General features: G+C 33.2%; 1 protein-coding gene across 3 annotated transcripts in view; it reads right to left on the bottom strand.

Moving 5' to 3' along the window:
- LOC132199309 (hormone receptor 4) overlaps positions 1-17,510 on the bottom strand; it is a 52,193-nt gene that overhangs the window by 20,004 nt on the left and 14,679 nt on the right. For all 3 annotated transcript variants that reach the window (XM_059623920.1, XM_059623926.1, XM_059623925.1), the window contains exon 3: positions 4,122-4,171. In XM_059623920.1, coding sequence (XP_059479903.1) covers positions 4,122-4,155 — 34 coding nt within the window. In that variant the 5' untranslated portion in view covers positions 4,156-4,171. The remainder of the gene's footprint in view (positions 1-4,121; positions 4,172-17,510) is intronic.

The raw sequence follows: 17,510 nt of genomic DNA on the forward strand, positions 1-17,510 counted from the left end.
CACACACAAAAATCTCGCGCACAAAATTTCACGCCTTGAATGTCATGGTCGAGGCTGCTCCCTGTGCAAAACACACGTCGTCTCGTGTGTACAAATGCCATGGGCTGGCCTTCCGTAAAATCTATGTGTTTTTCCTTCGCACGAAAATAAAAACAAGTCCGACTGAGAAGCACCACACGCACCTTTTCATATGAAATCTTCGCAAGTATGTCTCTCAAGGCGTCTGATCTTGACATTTAACTCTGCGACAAGGTGAGCCTCCCCTTCTTAATCACTCTTTCTCTTTGAGCGACCTTTCTAGCATTAATTTCCTCCGGACCAGCCGCTTCTTTAATATGAATTGGCAAGGCAAGGTGAGCCCAAATCAGGGTCGAGCCACGGGCCAGACCTTGCCGAGGTCGTCCATCTCTTTAGTGCGCCTAAGTGCTCCTTTCGTTTTACGTTTTTTGAATATACGCGAACGCGTGTTTGTAACAGAGAGGTGTTATTTTTTCTGTTCGTATTTTGCGGCGCTCTCGAATAATTCAAGGAAGCCTCTCGAGACTTTGGCGGCAGACACACAATGGCAAATTTATTATAACGACGGGCCAGCAGGTCACAATAATATATACAGGCTAGACTGAGTGTCTGCTCTTATTTTTTGTTTATCAAAGTTGTATTGCCGGTGGTACATAAAAACTTGTTAGTTTTCAGTTTGCTCGAGAATGTGTGGATTATAGAAAATGGACATAATAAGCATTACTTACGTTGGAAATCCTTTGCAAATTTAATTAATTCCAAAAATATATCAGTCAATTGGAGAACAAAAAAATAAGTGTGACTTTTTCTGTACAAAGGATGCAAGGTAAATTAAAAAGATTATATTAATTTCTTCAATAAAGTCCTTTAGTAATTTAAAACATTATTTTATTTATAATTTTTTTTACGATGTTAATTTGGTGTATTTGGTAAGATGAGGGATGAGGATAAGTGTGTGGAAAGTGAGCAGCAAAGTACACGTTCGCAGAATTTACACTGCGCTCCTGATTTAGACCTGACGGACATAGGGGAAGAGAGATGCTGCGAGATCTATAAGAGACGCGTGCTGTCTGAGAGAGCAGAGAGACACGTGCTCATTGAGGTCACCGAATCTGCGGCCAAATGCAAAAATACAATAGCGCAATTATCCAAGAGCTAGAATTGGAGCGAGAAAACTCGTAAGCCCTTTTAATCACAAATAAATCAGATAAGTAATTTTAGGTTCTGCCCACACATCAAAGTTTTGCATTTTGAATTTATATAAAGCATATAAATTAAATTTTAGATTAGGTTTGGTACACAGCTTCAATAAGTAGATGAAGATGTTTTAAAATGTTATTAGTGCTTTACAGAACAGTATAATTATGTCTCTTTCCAAACAATGTATTTTCAGTTTTTACTGTACTTTAATGTAGCTGTGTATTCATGACTGTATGAAATGGAGAGAAAATAAAAAAAAATTTATTCTACTATTTTATTGAAAAAAAAAAATTGCAAAAGATGTTTTTATGTTACATTTTATTACATATTATTTTATTTAAACTAAATTATTAAAAATGATTATTTATATTGTGTGTACTGTTTTGATTATAATTTATTAAAAATTCATTATATTAGATTTTAGTTATTTTTTTTTTATTAATTTTTAATCAATTGAGATGAGAAATCTTTTTACTGTAAATCTTTAAATTAATCTTACTTGTCTATTTATTAATTAGATAAAAAATAAATAAATAAGTTCTGAAATTTCATTTATTAATCTTTATTTATAAGGATACTTGTTCTTGTTCAACAGATGTCTTATATTATTTAAATAAATCCAATACAAAAATATTTAAGACTTTCAGTTTAAAATTTTCATTTGGCACACTAGTTAATTGAGATGAATTGTAAGCAGTATTTGTAGCCAAATAAAATTGATTTTTATTTGATATAAAAACAACAATAATAATATAATATCAAAACTTTGAAATCCAACCTATCACTATTAGCTTTTTTGTTTATTTATTTTTCCTCGAATCTTTTAGTTTTCTGTTAATTGATTAACTTTTTTAAAGTCTGTTAACTTTCTGAATAGAAATATCAAGAATGTTTAGGTAGAAACAATTTATAACGTCTTTTTCTCTGAAAATTTCACAAACAAATGGAAGTTTTTCCCTAATAAATCTCGTTTTGAAATGAACCTTCTGAGCTTTTAAATGACAATTTCAAAAGTTTGCTGCCAAATCTCGTGAGCCGCGGCACGGATTTTAATCGTTAATTCTTGCTGCGAAAAATCGCGAGTCGATGCCAAAAGTCGGCGTCTGCCGAGTGAAAAGCCACATTCTGCGACTTTTGTGTCGGCTCGACTCTTTATTATTTCGCGTGATAACCGATCTAAAAATAGTCTGCGGGGTTGGAAAAGCAGCTTCCGCGTGCACGCCGCGGTCGCGACCGACAGCGGCACCACCGTTTATTATTACACACGGGAGACGAAATAACACACCCTTGCAGCGCGCGTGCTCCACAAGTTCACTCTTTTCGGGATGTTTTTGAGGGTCGTTGGCCTTGTATTCTTGGCAACGGCGCAACTTCGCAATCAATACTCAAGAACGGCCGTTCACCCCGGGCCACGCTGCCAGTTTTTTAGTCAATGAAATGCACTTCACCCACATATCCTCTCTCTCTCTCACTTTCACTCTCGCCGGCGCTTGCTTGCAGCTGAAAATTACGCTCGGTGGCGCGTTGCTTTATTGATCGGCGGCAAAGCCGACCAGCGCTTCACAAACCCCCTTTCGACGGCCGAAGAAGCGCCATTGTCATGAGACACTGACGCAAATATACCGACGCTCATAACCAAAGCAGCTCAAGTAACCTCAAAACAAAATATGTGCCTTAAAATAATTCTGTTTAACAAAATTGATAATGCAAAAACAAGTATTTAACTTAAAAATCATTTAAAATATTGCATTTTTATTTTTAGATATTATTATTGCTATTTAAAAAAAAAATTAACTGTGCAATGTTAACTTTTTTTATCAGAAAATTTGTTGCAATGTTTTCAACTTCTAGTCAAAGTCTTCTAATTAACCAGTAATAAAATCAATTCATTAAATATTAATTGGAGACATAAATTAAATCGCATTTTTTTTAAACAGATCATGGATTAAAATTCGTCACAATTCATATTTGCACAATAAATTTTATTTTAACTTCTCGATATAGAGAATAAATTGTATGGATAAAATCGGAAGGCAGTCACAATGATTTATTTCAGTGTGCGATTATCTAAGCATTAGAATTAGAATTGATTAAAAACACTCCCTCTTGGCATCAGTGAAATTAATTAATCCTCAGCAGGCCAAGCTGATGGCGAGAATCAATCATTGTGACAAACAATACTTCACAGTGTGATTTCCAATCTCATTAGAATTCATTATATGAGTTGTTATATCAAATTATTTAAAAAAAATTGTCGTCATAATTTTACACTAATTGGGATTTAAGATTACATGTTGAAAACGGAAATAATTACTACATTTTTATACTATTGTATCATACTGTATTATTAAATTGGATGATGAGAAAACTTACTTCCGGGGTTTCAATTTTTTTTAATTTATTCAAAAATTAATTTTCTCCCGCCAAATGTCATTTTATAATCGAATGTTTAATTTTGTTTAGAAAAGTTGATAGGTTATTCAACAAAATGAAATTGTCTTAAAATAGAGATTTTTATTTTGTAATGTGGGAGGCGATTATTTGGTTTTTGTTTTCAACCAACAAGAAGCCATTCAAGTTGTGTGTGGAGCTTTTCAATGTTCACTCATTGTCAGGCTTATTTCGCACGTGACTTGCTTGTATGAGAGGGGATTATGCTGGGCATTATTTTGAACCATGTCCACGAACATAAGGAGAATGATACCATACCGAATACCAAAAATAAATGTTCTGAAACTATCAACTGCGATCATTTCAAGTCTTAATTTCAAATCATTGTCCTTTTTTTATTCATAAGTTTTGCAGGTTGGTGAATAATATATTCAGGCAATACAAAACAACATTTATGAAGCGCATTTCTGTTTTTTTTTTTTCATTTAATTAAAACGAAAAATCATACTCACTTTTTGGTTCTGTGGAAGTATCTGCCGGCTGCATTGTGCTCACTTTTCAGCTGTAACAAAAATTAGCGAATTGTTAGCAAAATTAATATTGTGTGTGCATAAATTCTTGTCAATCTAGTTAATCTAAATATTTTTTTTAACCTTCAAATAATTAGAAAATCCTTAATTTCCGAATTTTTATTTTTTTATTTTTACACAAATTTTTATTCTTATTTTTTTTCTTATTTCTGTAATCTTACATCCTTCACAAAAAATCAACTTGATTTTAAAATCCAGTCAATTTTTTAAGCAAAAGTTAGTTCCTTATCCGTGCTCATGACTTAAATTGACACTAATGTAATGTACTTTTATATAAAAGCCATTAAGTGTTTTTTTCACTTTCAAGACAGTTCATGCGATGTTCTTCCTGCTCAATTTGAGTCATTCAACCGGCCACTCTCGCCTCGCCAGCACGCAAACCGCATGTAAATTTATCGGGAAGAGACAGATCGGCTCTTCGTGAGCGCCAGAGATAAATGCAGCTCCGAATTCACTTTCTACTGCTGCACTGCCACTTTCTTTCTTTCATTTCCCACTCGAGCAGCTGTTTTTGAGCCATTGTGTGTTCTTTAATCGCCGCAGCAGATACAAGAAGAGGAGCAACGACTGCTTAATTACTTTTACTTTCTTCCAACGGGTTGAATAATCTCTCGGCTGCAGGTTGAGCAACAATGCAACCTGAGTTGATATACCTTTGCTGCAGCTCTTCCCTCACTCGCACAACGACCTCGAGTAACCTTTCAGTTTTGCTCTAGCGCTGCTCACACCAGGAGAGGGCAAAATTATTTTTTCAATTTCGTATTGCGTAAGAACTTGCCGGTCGATTGATTCGCTGCAGGCGATTTGGAAAATTTCTATTTTCATATATTATTATACCTTGGTTATGTACTGCATGCGTACACCTGTGTTGCAGGAAATCGTAGTTGATTTTATTACGCAACGTTAATACAACTATGTCGATTAATTAAATAATTTTTCAATTATTTTATGCAAAACAATAAATTAAATTCATTACAAACAAAGTTGGCAAATGATTTGTTATAAATTATAATTTATATGCAGGTAACGACATAACAATTTAATTTTACAATTTTATACAAATAACTTTAATATTTAATTAATATTGACTTTTTCATGAGTTTTAATTTTCAAACATTTCTATGTAAGCAAAAATAAGTTGATAAAAATAATATTTTTTAAATTATTTGTGAATACAATATTGCAATTTTGTAAATTTTATATTTTGATACACATTGTTTACAAATTTTTCCGTCGCAATTCAATTAAAAATTAACTCACAGTACTAAATGAGATAAAAAAATCGTTAATTTAAAAAAAAAAATTAATGTCTAATATTTTATCAATAAACGCCTGGCAATTTCTGTTAACGCATGTTGGCTCAAAATTAGAGAGTTAGAGGTCGGGTCAGGTGTCGTGGGGGCTATGCATTGTGGGCGAGCAAACCTGAGAAATAATGCCTATTTTTGAAAGGTCAAGTCGCGCCTCGCAGGCATACCGAATAAGAGCGAGAGTGAGTGTGAGAGCTGCCCTTACATTCAATTTACATTTTCTTAGTTAAATTGCGCGAAGAGCACCGTTTTGAGATAAAAATCGCATCTTTCTCTCATTTAATTAACAAACTAACTCAACAAGTCGTCAATGTCACGTTTGCAAAATTGCGCAGATTGAGAAATAAAATTATAATTATTTAAATGAAAACAAAAGCTTATTGAATTAGCAAAATTTATTTGTATTCTTTTATTAAAAACTGTAATTTTATGGCTCTGTTTCTATAGAACACTCCAAATTTGAGTAAAAAAATGTGGTGGAAATTATGCAGCGTTCTCTAAATAATCATTTAAATTATTTAAACATCAGGTAGACAATTACTGGCACTTTTCCACTTTTCCTAAATAAAAAAAATAAATAAATAAAATAAATAAATAAAAAATATTTAATCTTTCAATCAATAAATTTACATCAGAGTTTTATGCAAAATGTAAATTGAGCGTCGGTGTGAAACCAGAGAGCTGCTGGCACCGCAGAGAGCGGCAAGTTCGTGTTGCAAAAAGCATCAAGTCGGTTAAGTTACAACATAAAATTCATCATTTCGAATTATCCACAGTCAACACTCGAGCATAACCTTCGCGGTGTCACGATTCGCGCACTTTCACCGTTGAAAAGTGAAACTCGTACCTTTGCTTGCCTCAGTCGCTGCGAAGGGTTCGTCGACCGGCGCCGCTTTTGGTACCGGTGACGTCACGCGTGTACCTACCTAGTCACGCCGCGTCTTATTGGTACCGAGGGAAAGTATAACATAGTCTGCGGCCGCTCGTTCCCCTGGGATTTGGCATCATCCCGCGCCGTTGCAAATATTTGAGCTTCGCACAGACACGCAACTTGCGAAGTCTCATTTTTTTCCTTCTTTGTTGCTGGCAGGGATTGTTTGCGAGGCAGAGAGTGCGTATAATGCGGCTCTGTCAACTTCCGGGTGCGAGTCTCATTGGAACCCCAAGGGGATATGAAAATCGGTTTTTGTATCGAAACTTTGTAGCAGCCAAAGTTGTAGAGCAGCGTGGTCTTTTTTAATTTTTAAAATGAATTGATGACGAATTGAGGTAGAAAGAAATAAATAAAAATAGAAAAATCTATTTATTCAATCTTCTTATTATTATTTTTTTTTTTAAACAAAATGTATGAAATTCCTCGTGGAAGTTTAGGGGCAGTTTATGTTTAATAAATTTTCATTTCTATAAAGAATCCAGTTTACATTGATTTTACTATCCATGTTTTTTTTTGCCATGTACCGTCTTATTGTTAAATATTTTTTGTATGAATATGATCAATTTCAGTAATGAAAGTAATACACAACTTACTCTTGAATATTTGTAATTGCAAATAATAACAACATTAGTTATTACAATTAAATTAAAATAAATATTTTAAACAAAAAAAATTTCAAAGAACTGCAGCTAAAACACAAAATCAGATTTAAAATTAATAAATAATAATTAAGAATTAACTACAAATTATGCTTATTTAAAATTAAATTTTAAAGTTCGCTTTATAAATATAAAAGTAAAAAATTTAATATTTTTTATAACATTTATTTACCATCAATATTTTTTAACCGTCTCATACATTCGACTGCCCGATTTTCAGAAAATAAATTATTTATTACCATATGATTCTTTCAACTTTTTTAAAACTTGTTTCAGCTTTTAGCAGTGTTTTGGTTAGCAGGGAGCACTTGATGGGTTGCAAATTGCTCAACAGTGTGAAGTGAGACCTACTTGCTAAATTTAATTTTGGAATATCTCTGTCGGCGACGTTCTTCTTCGCTTGGCTGTTTGCGATCAGTCTGTCTCTGCTTGCTCAGGCCGCGCCGCAAATGACTGCGTCCTTCTTTATTTATCTCAATGAATCGTCGCCTATTTCGCACATACCAACAGATTCCTGGCAAAACTTCAGCCCTATCACAAGTTGCTCGCGGCGCTCGCTCGTTTTCCATCTGCGCTCTCGCGTGAGCCAAACAACAAAACCCAGCAGATTTCAGGGGCAAGATAGATTCGCTGTGAACTTGTTTGTTCGAGAGATCGAGGCTGTGCATAACGTGCGTTTCGTAACGATAAAAGAAGGGTGCAAGTTGCCAAAAATCAAACAAGCTGGGAAGTTTCCAGCTCTATACTGTTGCTCGCTGTTGAAATTCGCGCAGAAATATTTCAGATCATTTGTTTTATTTAAATAAATTTGGTAAAAAATAATTAATTATTTTTTTCTAAATTAATATTAGAGCAAACTAGAATGAACAAATCTTTAGTGATAAAGTAAATTCAAGTCTTCACAAAATGCTGGTGATTTCAATTTTTGTTTCCAATAGTTGCCAAAAATGAAAAATCAAAAGATTAGATTTGAATAAGACAATAATAAAAGGTGTAAAAATAAATAATACTATCTTGCTTTTTTTTCGTATAAAAACAAGTTAATATCAAACTAGTAAAAATTAATTTCCATTAATTTTATTGCCAATTATTAATAATAAAATATAGTGTAAATTAATTTAAATGGTTGAGAAAGAAAATATTATGTAAATGAGACTGATTTTTTTTAAATATTTTTAATTTTTTTACTATCCATTTTAATGATATAGAGTCTGCAATTAATTATGATTAATCTTGAAATTAGGTAGCAGATTCTATGACTAATTCATCCTTGGAATGGACCAACATTAAAGGCTTGTTTCGCAGCTCATTAGTTAGTCAGATTGGCTTTCCCAGCGCGAATTAAATATGCTGGGCCTATATATGATAATATGTATTATAACTCCACAATAATTGTGAAAGTGAAATCGCGCACACATTTGTTGCTGGCAGCTCACTTCCCGGCCTGCTTGCTTGGCATGACCAACACACTTGACTTATACACGCAAAAGTTCATTAACATTCATTTCACAATTAAATATATACGGCAGTGTCGCGCGCGCACCTCTCGCTCCGAAGCGCAAATGCCAACCAAGTCGTGCGTTCAGCTGTGAAAAGAGCACCCCTTTTATTAATTTCATTTGCATGATGTACGCAGATTGGAATTCAAATCCTTTGGAGATGCAGATGAAGGACCAGTAAACAATAAAAATTTACAATTATATAAATTTCAATATGAATTTCGCATGATACAATTAATTTTTTCCAGTATTTAAAATAATTAAATCTTTTCCTCAACTTCATTCGTACTTCTGTCATTGAAGTTTTCCTTAAATTTGATTTTACCCTCTTAATTCTAATAATTGATTTGCAATTTAAAGAAAGTCATTGAAAAAAATTAAAAATTGAAATTGCATGAAAGTCAAAATTTAATTACAGTTTTTTAATAATCGAAAACCATTCTTTAATTAAAATAATAGGTTTCATTTTAATTTCCTGGTTGTTATTATTTATTTATTTACTCTCCATTCAGATATAATATGAAAAACACATCTTACATCAAGTCAATACACAAAAATAAAATATAAAACATTATGAATTGGAATAAACTCATTTGTGGGATAAATTTTAATGTGAAAATATTAGTAATAGCAGTGAAGTGATGCAAATTTGTACTTAAAATAAAAAGGGCGGAAAAAATAAGATAGTTAAACAATAAAACATAATTTAAAAAAATCCTCCCACAATTTTGCCAAATATTTGAAACTCACGAAAATTAACAGGTAGCTCTGTCTATATAATAAAGTGTTCACAATTTTAAGTCACGAGAAACGCTGGTCATGCGCTCGACCTGGAGAAAAGCGGCAGCTCTCGGTGGACCCTCTCGTGAGACGAACAAAAAGCGAAAGGAAAGGTCCTGTGAATGGGAAGTGATTTCAGGAAAACGGACTGATTTGCCGCCGGTGGGCAAAAAAGAGCGAGTCGAAAGAAAGTAACGTTACATTTCCGAGTTTGTATATAGGCAGCACTGCTTGTGCCTGGTCGCAGTGATTTCTCCTCTTCACTGAAGGAGAAAGTTGTGTAGGTGCATCTTTCTCAGCATACACACACAATTAGAGTGTCGTGAACTTATTCAGCATGCAGGAAACCACAGAGCCACTTACTTTCGCTTCTTCGCAAAAAAATTTAATATAAAATAAAAATAAAATTTGAAAGGTGTAAAAAAAAAGGAAATCAAATCTTGGATTTCATGAAAATAGCTCTCGAAAAAAGATGTTGAAGAGAATTTTTATGCTGATCTTTCGCAGCGGTTGAAAGTTCACAAGTCGCAGGTTCAACGATCTGCGCCTCTCTCACATCAGCAACTCTCACCGCCCTTGGTTTTGATTAAAATTGTCACTTATCAGTAGGCACATCAATGAGAGTGAAAGGCCACGCTAACTCCATCTCCTCTCTCGCAACTTTCTACACACAAATTGCAAGTTCAACATTAGGAAATGAATAAATCACGGCTATGCGCCGTTCCCTTTGCTCAAGCCAAGACCTTTGAAAGGTCGCAGACCTCTGTGGGAGCGAAATTTTTATTTAGCAATTGGTGTGTATAAAAGTGCACGGGTTTCCTGTGGAGCGTGTCCCATTTATTACTTTTTATTGCTTCACAAAACATCGGTTGTATTAATTAGTCTGATTTGCAATGCAAAGTCCATTTGCATTTAACTTCAAGAATATAAATAAATATTTCAAATATTGCAGTTCAAATATTTTCAAATACATTTTAATTAAATTGTTAGGTTATATTTAAATTATATTGTAATTTAAATTTGTTCATATTTAATATTAATGATGTATTTTAATTTTATTAAAATTATTATGCAAATTTTTTTATAAATTTCAAATCAATAGTTTTAATATGGACGGTTCAAGAATATTTTTTTTCTTCATATTTTGTTTTAATGCAATATTATTACAATAATAACCTACGGCCACACTAATTTAAATTAATCAGCTCTTAAATAGTATTAAAATGGGTCGCCTCCCATCAATTTCCGAATGTGAAAATTTCCGGCTAAATTAATTGATTGACTGAATTTTTTGTTCGAAATTCGAATATTAACTTTTTGATAATTAAATTGCAAGTTTACAAGTAGATTATAATTCCAGTTTACATTCTGAACTTGTCGGGTCCCATCATATTTTTCAAATTTATAAATTATATATCTTTGTATCAATAAATTCATTGATCCATTTTTAAAAATAAATAAATTTATCTATAATTCTTTCGTTAAAACAATCTTATAAGTCCTGTCTCGAAATAATATTTCTGAAAATATATTTTTGTATTTTTAACTCTTTTGCTCATAACTGAATTTTGATTTGAGCAAACTGCTGTGTGTGCTTATGAAGATAAGCAACATTTTGAGAGACGTTTAAGTACACAATACATTCCACGTATTGATAGGGAAAATTAGGCCAACTCGCGCGAGGTTCATTGCCACTTTGATAAAGAGGCGCGCGCTTATCACAAGCCCGGCTCGACGAACACGGCAGAAAGAGCATCGCGCAGGAAAATGCATAAAATATATGTGTATATGTGTACGAGCACAACAATTGGTCGAGAAAAGTGGGACAATGTTGGCAGTCTGACACTTGCGACACTTATTTGTACTTGCATATGATGTGCCTGTATTCAAATGAGGAGCTTTTGCCGCGCAAACCAGGACATTGGAAAAGACACTTTCTTGTCAACTGCGCGCGATTAGATGCGAAATTTCCCCTATAATATATATTTTATGACGTGTCCTTTTTTGTAAAGTCAAATTGGATAATTCAAATTCAGTTATACAAGCAATATTCATTATAAGATCGCAAGTCCTTGGAATAGCGTCAATATAAAATCAATTTATTAAAAAGAGGGAAAAGAAATGTATAGTATTTAATTCCAATTCTGGAAGTCAATAGAATAGCATAAACAAATAAGTTTAAAAAATGTTTACCTTTGAGGAACAAATTATTAGTTTTTTTTTTTTTTACTCAAGACTCTTAAATAATATTGATATTTTGCTAAAATATGACAAAAATGGAGCCATCAACCTTTCTAGATGGCTCAGATTCTTGCGATTGTTTTTATTATGATTCTTTTCTTTGGCTAAGCAACAATGAATCGTAAACAATAAACGAGTTGTTTATTTAAATTTATAAATCCTTCTTCTAAAAACAAAAGAAATTGAGCCCTTACAAAAAAATCCCTTAATTTGTGTTACAAGGCACTCTCTGCTCAAATTGAGATGCATCATCACAAATATTCAAAAATTAGTACGAAAAACTACCAACTTTAAGACTAGATATTTATGAAACGCCTTAAAAAATTTCATATTACATATACATTAAAACAAATTTGTTATGGAATCAGTTATTTCATAAGCCGAAATTCTGATGTAATAATTTCACATTACTTTAAGGAAAACAATAAATAATAATTTGATAATGATCAAGATAGTTTTTTCTTTTTTTGTCTCTATAGCAATCTCAAAATACATACTATATAAAAATTCGAAAGAGTGCCCGGAAATCCGTTGACCTCCGGATTGAGATTTCAGCATTATTTCTAATTCAATTTATAAAGAATAAATTGTCAATGAAAAAGCCATGAATTATTCTACAGATGAATTTTCGACATTTCACCGTGACCGCAAATTGCTGATCGAAATTTAGATAGGGGACTGTCAAATTCTGAAATTCTATACAATTTAGAAAAATATGGCTATGAAAAGAAATTAACTGTTTTTTAATTTTAATTGGTAATAAAAAATGTGAAAAAAAATAGTGACTACTTTTGCAACGTTCGTCAACTTTTCAGCAGCGAATAAACGTCACAGGAAACTTGAACTCTATTATTTAAATTTATTTGTGTGATTGAATAATACTGAATAATTTAAAATTTTAAAAATCCTTTACAAAGCAGGTAAAATTTTGGAAAAAAAATCAGATCCATAAAATTCATTTCCTTCGAAAAGTGTCATTGCCCATTTTCATCGGCAAAAATTACAAATCCAACTGCAATAAAAAAAAAATTGTGATAACTTTGACCGAAACGGAAATCCTCATTAATTTTTTTTTCTTACTATTCTGTATTTATGCAAAATAGTCTGCGGTGCACCAGTCAGTGGAGGTGCATTCTATGTATATTAGAATAGGGAGCGGCGTACATAAGGGTCTATTTATTTGTATTGCAGGCGAGTATGTACATGAATGCGCGGAGGGAGGAGAGGGCCCTCGCTCTCTCTCCTCCGCCGCCGCGTCAACCGTATCTGGGTCAGTTGGTGCGGGTGCATCGCACTCTGACTGACTGACTAACAGCCCGTGCCGCCGCGCCGACAAGCAATATAGCACACGATAGCCTCCCATTATTTTATTTCTGCTCAATTTCTGCCGTCGCGAATTGCAAACGCTGTTTTTACTTTCATCTTTTCAGGGACGCCTGCCCGTGCACGTTCGCGATTCTAATGCCACAGACACACAAGCACGCGGTCTTGAATCGAAATTATTACACTCGCTTGCATAAGTGGTACCATGCTAATTTCGGTTCATTTAAAAATTTGCAAAATGCTTAACCACAATAAAACTAAATAATAATCTTTTTAACAAAAATTTTAAAAAACTAAATTATAGATAAACAGATTTAAAATTTTTTAAATCATGATTTCTTGCATATTTTTATAATTTTATTACATTTATTCTTAAATTTGAGCCTTTTTACAAAAATTAATTTTGTATTGTAATATTTTTTAAATATTTATACTAAAATGTTTAATCTTATAAATAATTTTTGACTTATTATTACTATAGGCTATGATTGAACCATTGTTCTACTTAAAAAATAAATTATGTGTATACACAATTTTTCAAGTTGATTCTTAAGTGAATTATCAAGAATTTGGCACAAAAATATGTGAAAAAAAAAAAAACACTTTAGAAGAAGCAAAATATTATGAAAATTGGAAGTAATTGATAACAACACGCACTAAAATATTTAAATCAAGAAAAAAGATTTTACCTTATGTATTTCAAGGAAATAATTTATTAGCTTTTCAATATTAAAAAAATATTTCTATGCAATTTGTAAGGTTTGATTTTTTTTCTGCACAAAAATAGAAATTAATAATTTAATTGTTTCTAATATAAATAAATTTTTAATTAAAATCAATGTCTACACCATTTCTTATAACCCTATCTTGTGTTAATTTTCAACTAAAATTATTTTTAATTTATTTTCCTCAGAACTTGGATCTACTTTGTAACTATTACAAAGACATAATTTTCCAATTATATGCAATTAAAAATGTCTACCCCACTGACTGAGTATAGGTTAAAATCTCTAGGTAATAAGTTTCAGTGATTTGTTTTTATCACTTTTTCATAATTCATACGACAAGAAGTTTTTCATTAAGTATATTTGCCTTCTTTTCTACTATTTTATTTTCTTTTTTTCCAAGTATGCAAGACAAAAAAAGAACACGTTGAGCCTTCACTGTTTTGGTTGTTTGTAAATTCAGCAAGTAATGCCTGGTAAGGCCACAAACAGACAAGCGCAGGGGGCCATAAGCCACGGCATTAAAATATTTTCGCCGCAAACTTTACTTTGTAAGGCATCTCGTAATTTACACGTGTTCCCCGCTGAAAAAAGTGTACAATAGTCGATACGGGAGAGCATGTGGCGGTGACAATCGTTCACGTGCCCTCCACAATGACCGCGAGACGCGACGACGGACAGACTCGTGTCTATCGTTCTGCCCGCGACAAGAGCGCGAAAAATGTGACCAGCTGAACGCAAAACAAGGCAAAATAATTTGACGAGCGACTCGTCTTGGTCGCCACGTGTGCCTAACGATGCAGAAATCGGCAATCACGCACGCCGAAGAGTTTTTCAGTTCCACGCACGCACAGCTTTGTCAATGAAATGTTTTATGACAAAAGTCACTCGGCCAGACAAATTATTATTCCTCCGATTGTATTTGCTCAGCGGACTTTTAACTATTTAAAGAAGAAGATTTTATTTATGAGTAAAACTGAGAGAATTTTTATTTTCGTTCCTATAAAAATAAGGAACAAAAATATAAGTATCGTAAAGCAGTAAATTTCCGTTTAAATTATTTTTGAACTAGAATATTTAATATTTGCATCAATCTTAAAAGTATTTTTCCAATTAAAAATAACTTACAAAGGGCGTGTGATCTATTTGAAAATTATTTCAGTTTAAATTCACGGATACAATAAAAAACAAACCAAAAAAAATTTTAATATTTTTCTTCCTAATTTTTTTTTTTTAAATTCATTTTCGCACAAACATATTTAATTCACATTTTGATATTTGTGGAAACAGTACACAAATTATTATTTTATGTCCTTAACATAAGGTTTTTTTCAGACTAATGAGATTACGAACTTGTTTGAGAGAGCACATTAAATATATTTAGATTAGCAAAAGCAGGCAGGAAATGAGCAATCAGCTCTTGGAAATGCAATAAAAATGACGCACATGCTGCAAACGAGAGAGAGAAGATGCACTTCTGGCCGCGCGTTCTTGGTGTTAAATCACCATGAGGAGGCGCAGCTCGAAAGGCACGCGGTATTTTTGGCGTTCACCGTGTTTTGCGGCTGCTGTGCTTTATTTGGCATGTGTGACACTGCACTTTGGACCTTCACGCTATGCATTCATTAGCATTATTTCGGGCCGATTTCGACACTCGCGCTGCTGCTGGCAAGTTCAAAGCGTAAAATAAAAATAATGCACTACTCGCGCCGCGCCGCTCCTCTCATAATTAATCCTCGTCGCTTTTCCAACAGACGTGCTACTCTACCAACAAAAACAGTTTGGGTGGCATAACCAGAATAATCAGGATAACCACAATTATTATTATAATAAGATTTTAATCTATTTAAAATTAAAATTATGTAAAATGTCGCATTTTAGGTGTATGCCGCGTATGGCGTATTTTATTTATCATTTCTTAAACCGTGAACCTGTGCAATCTAGGCCAAAAAATGTTTTTTTTTTATTGCAATTTTTATCAATTATATATTTATAAATTTTCAAAATACAGAGATATATAATATATCCTCAGAATAATTCCTAAATAAGTTTTGCCCGTAACAGTGGCACTTGTTTTTTTATTCTTTTTCTTTAGTAGCCCAAACTTCACAAAGAAAAAATAACTGTTACTCTTCTAACTTGATGTAAATAAATGTTGATGAAAAATTTCTCTATTAAATGCTTGTGAAAAATATGTTTTGTAAAATTTTTTTTCATTTTAAAACAATGAATAGCTTATTATCCATTACTTGCGGTTTCAATGATCTTTTTAACTGTTTTAATCCTGATAAAAATCCCGTTTATGCTCTAATTCAGTGGCATTTTTACTAATTTTATTCTTCTCAAAACTGGCTTGAATTCCTGGTATAATTTCCATATTAGATTTGCTTGGGCTGACGTACGTGTCTGAAGCGAGTTGCTCTGTTAGTCTGTGAGTATAACTAGTGGCCAGCCACAAGAGCAAGCAGTGTCGTTTTAATCAAACTGCGACTTACTGAGTGGAAACACAAAGGTGTTCTAGTCATGCCGCCGACGACTCGGATGCACTCAAAGCCCCTGGCAACGCGGCCCGCCCGTCTGACTACCTTGTGTGGCGGAGCAGTATACCCGGCAGGGCGGTGCTCCTTGATTTGCAGCCAACACGCACCACTTGCGCACCATCGCTACGAATGTACATACGAAATATTTACGACAGCTGCTTGTGAAATTTAATTCAGCTAGCCCGGAAAGGTCCAGAACTTCTTATACCATTGAATGGGAAATTTATGAAGATGTTTCGAGAAGAGCCTATCATATAAAAAAAATACAAGTTTTGCATGTATTTAAAAAGCTTGAAAATTACAAGTTAAAAATTTAATGACATCTTTGTTTTGAATAAAAATGTATGTACACTAAAAATATTTAAGTGACTACCGTGCACCTCAGATTTGTTCTTAATCACCTTAAATGCAAAAATTGCTGTTGGTGAAAAATTTCCAAATAATGTTGGAATTCACACTAAAATTAAATCTGATAATTATAATTTAATTTTTAAGTTCAAAAGGCAGGTTTAAATATTTTTTAACTTATGCATAAGTATAAAAAATATTATTTTCATGTAAATAAATAGCAAAAATCAAAGACGATTGTATATTTACGTACAGAACCGAGAGATTGAAGGATCTGGAAGGGACAATAAGAAGTACTTAATTACATTTTTACTCGAGCGAATTGAAATACCATAAAATTCAATCTTTTTTCTAAATTGGGAAAAAGTATGTAAAACTCTAAAACCTAAAAATCTGCGATAGCTTTGAGATTAATCATTAGTTATTTCTTGAATTTCCATATTTTTTCATTAAATTCCATTTTTTTTTTAACTTGTTAAGAATAAATAATAAATTGAGCTATTTCTGCAAGTTGCAATTCTCGGGAGCACACCAGTGAAGCATTTTCTGCTGCTCTAATTATCTCGTCTGAAAATACCACACCCACACACGCATATTGCTGCTGGCTCGGCGTTTATATGTACATGTGAAAGAGAGACAGAAAAAGTGCAGGATGACGAGTGGCGAGCAATTCATCTTTCGCGCGCCGTTTGGTAATGCGCGTGTTACGAGCAGGCTAATTAGTCACAAGGCGGCTCGTAAAATAGCGCAGCGGCTCAACTTTGTAGTGCGCGCCCAGATTATATTGAACATAAAGTTTAAAGGGCAAAAAAGAGCGATGCACATTGTGTGCCGAACGAGACGCGCCACTCATTTCTCACCGCATTTGCATCTCACCCCTGGCATATTCGCCTCTCGACGCGCGCGGCTTAAATTTTCACGCTGCGTTTACCGCCACTTTAAAGTCTTCAGC

This window comes from Neocloeon triangulifer, unplaced genomic scaffold, assembly GCF_031216515.1.
Source record: "Neocloeon triangulifer isolate White Clay Creek 2 clone unplaced genomic scaffold, ASM3121651v1 ptg000014l, whole genome shotgun sequence".
NCBI classification, from domain to species: domain Eukaryota; kingdom Metazoa; phylum Arthropoda; class Insecta; order Ephemeroptera; family Baetidae; genus Neocloeon; species Neocloeon triangulifer.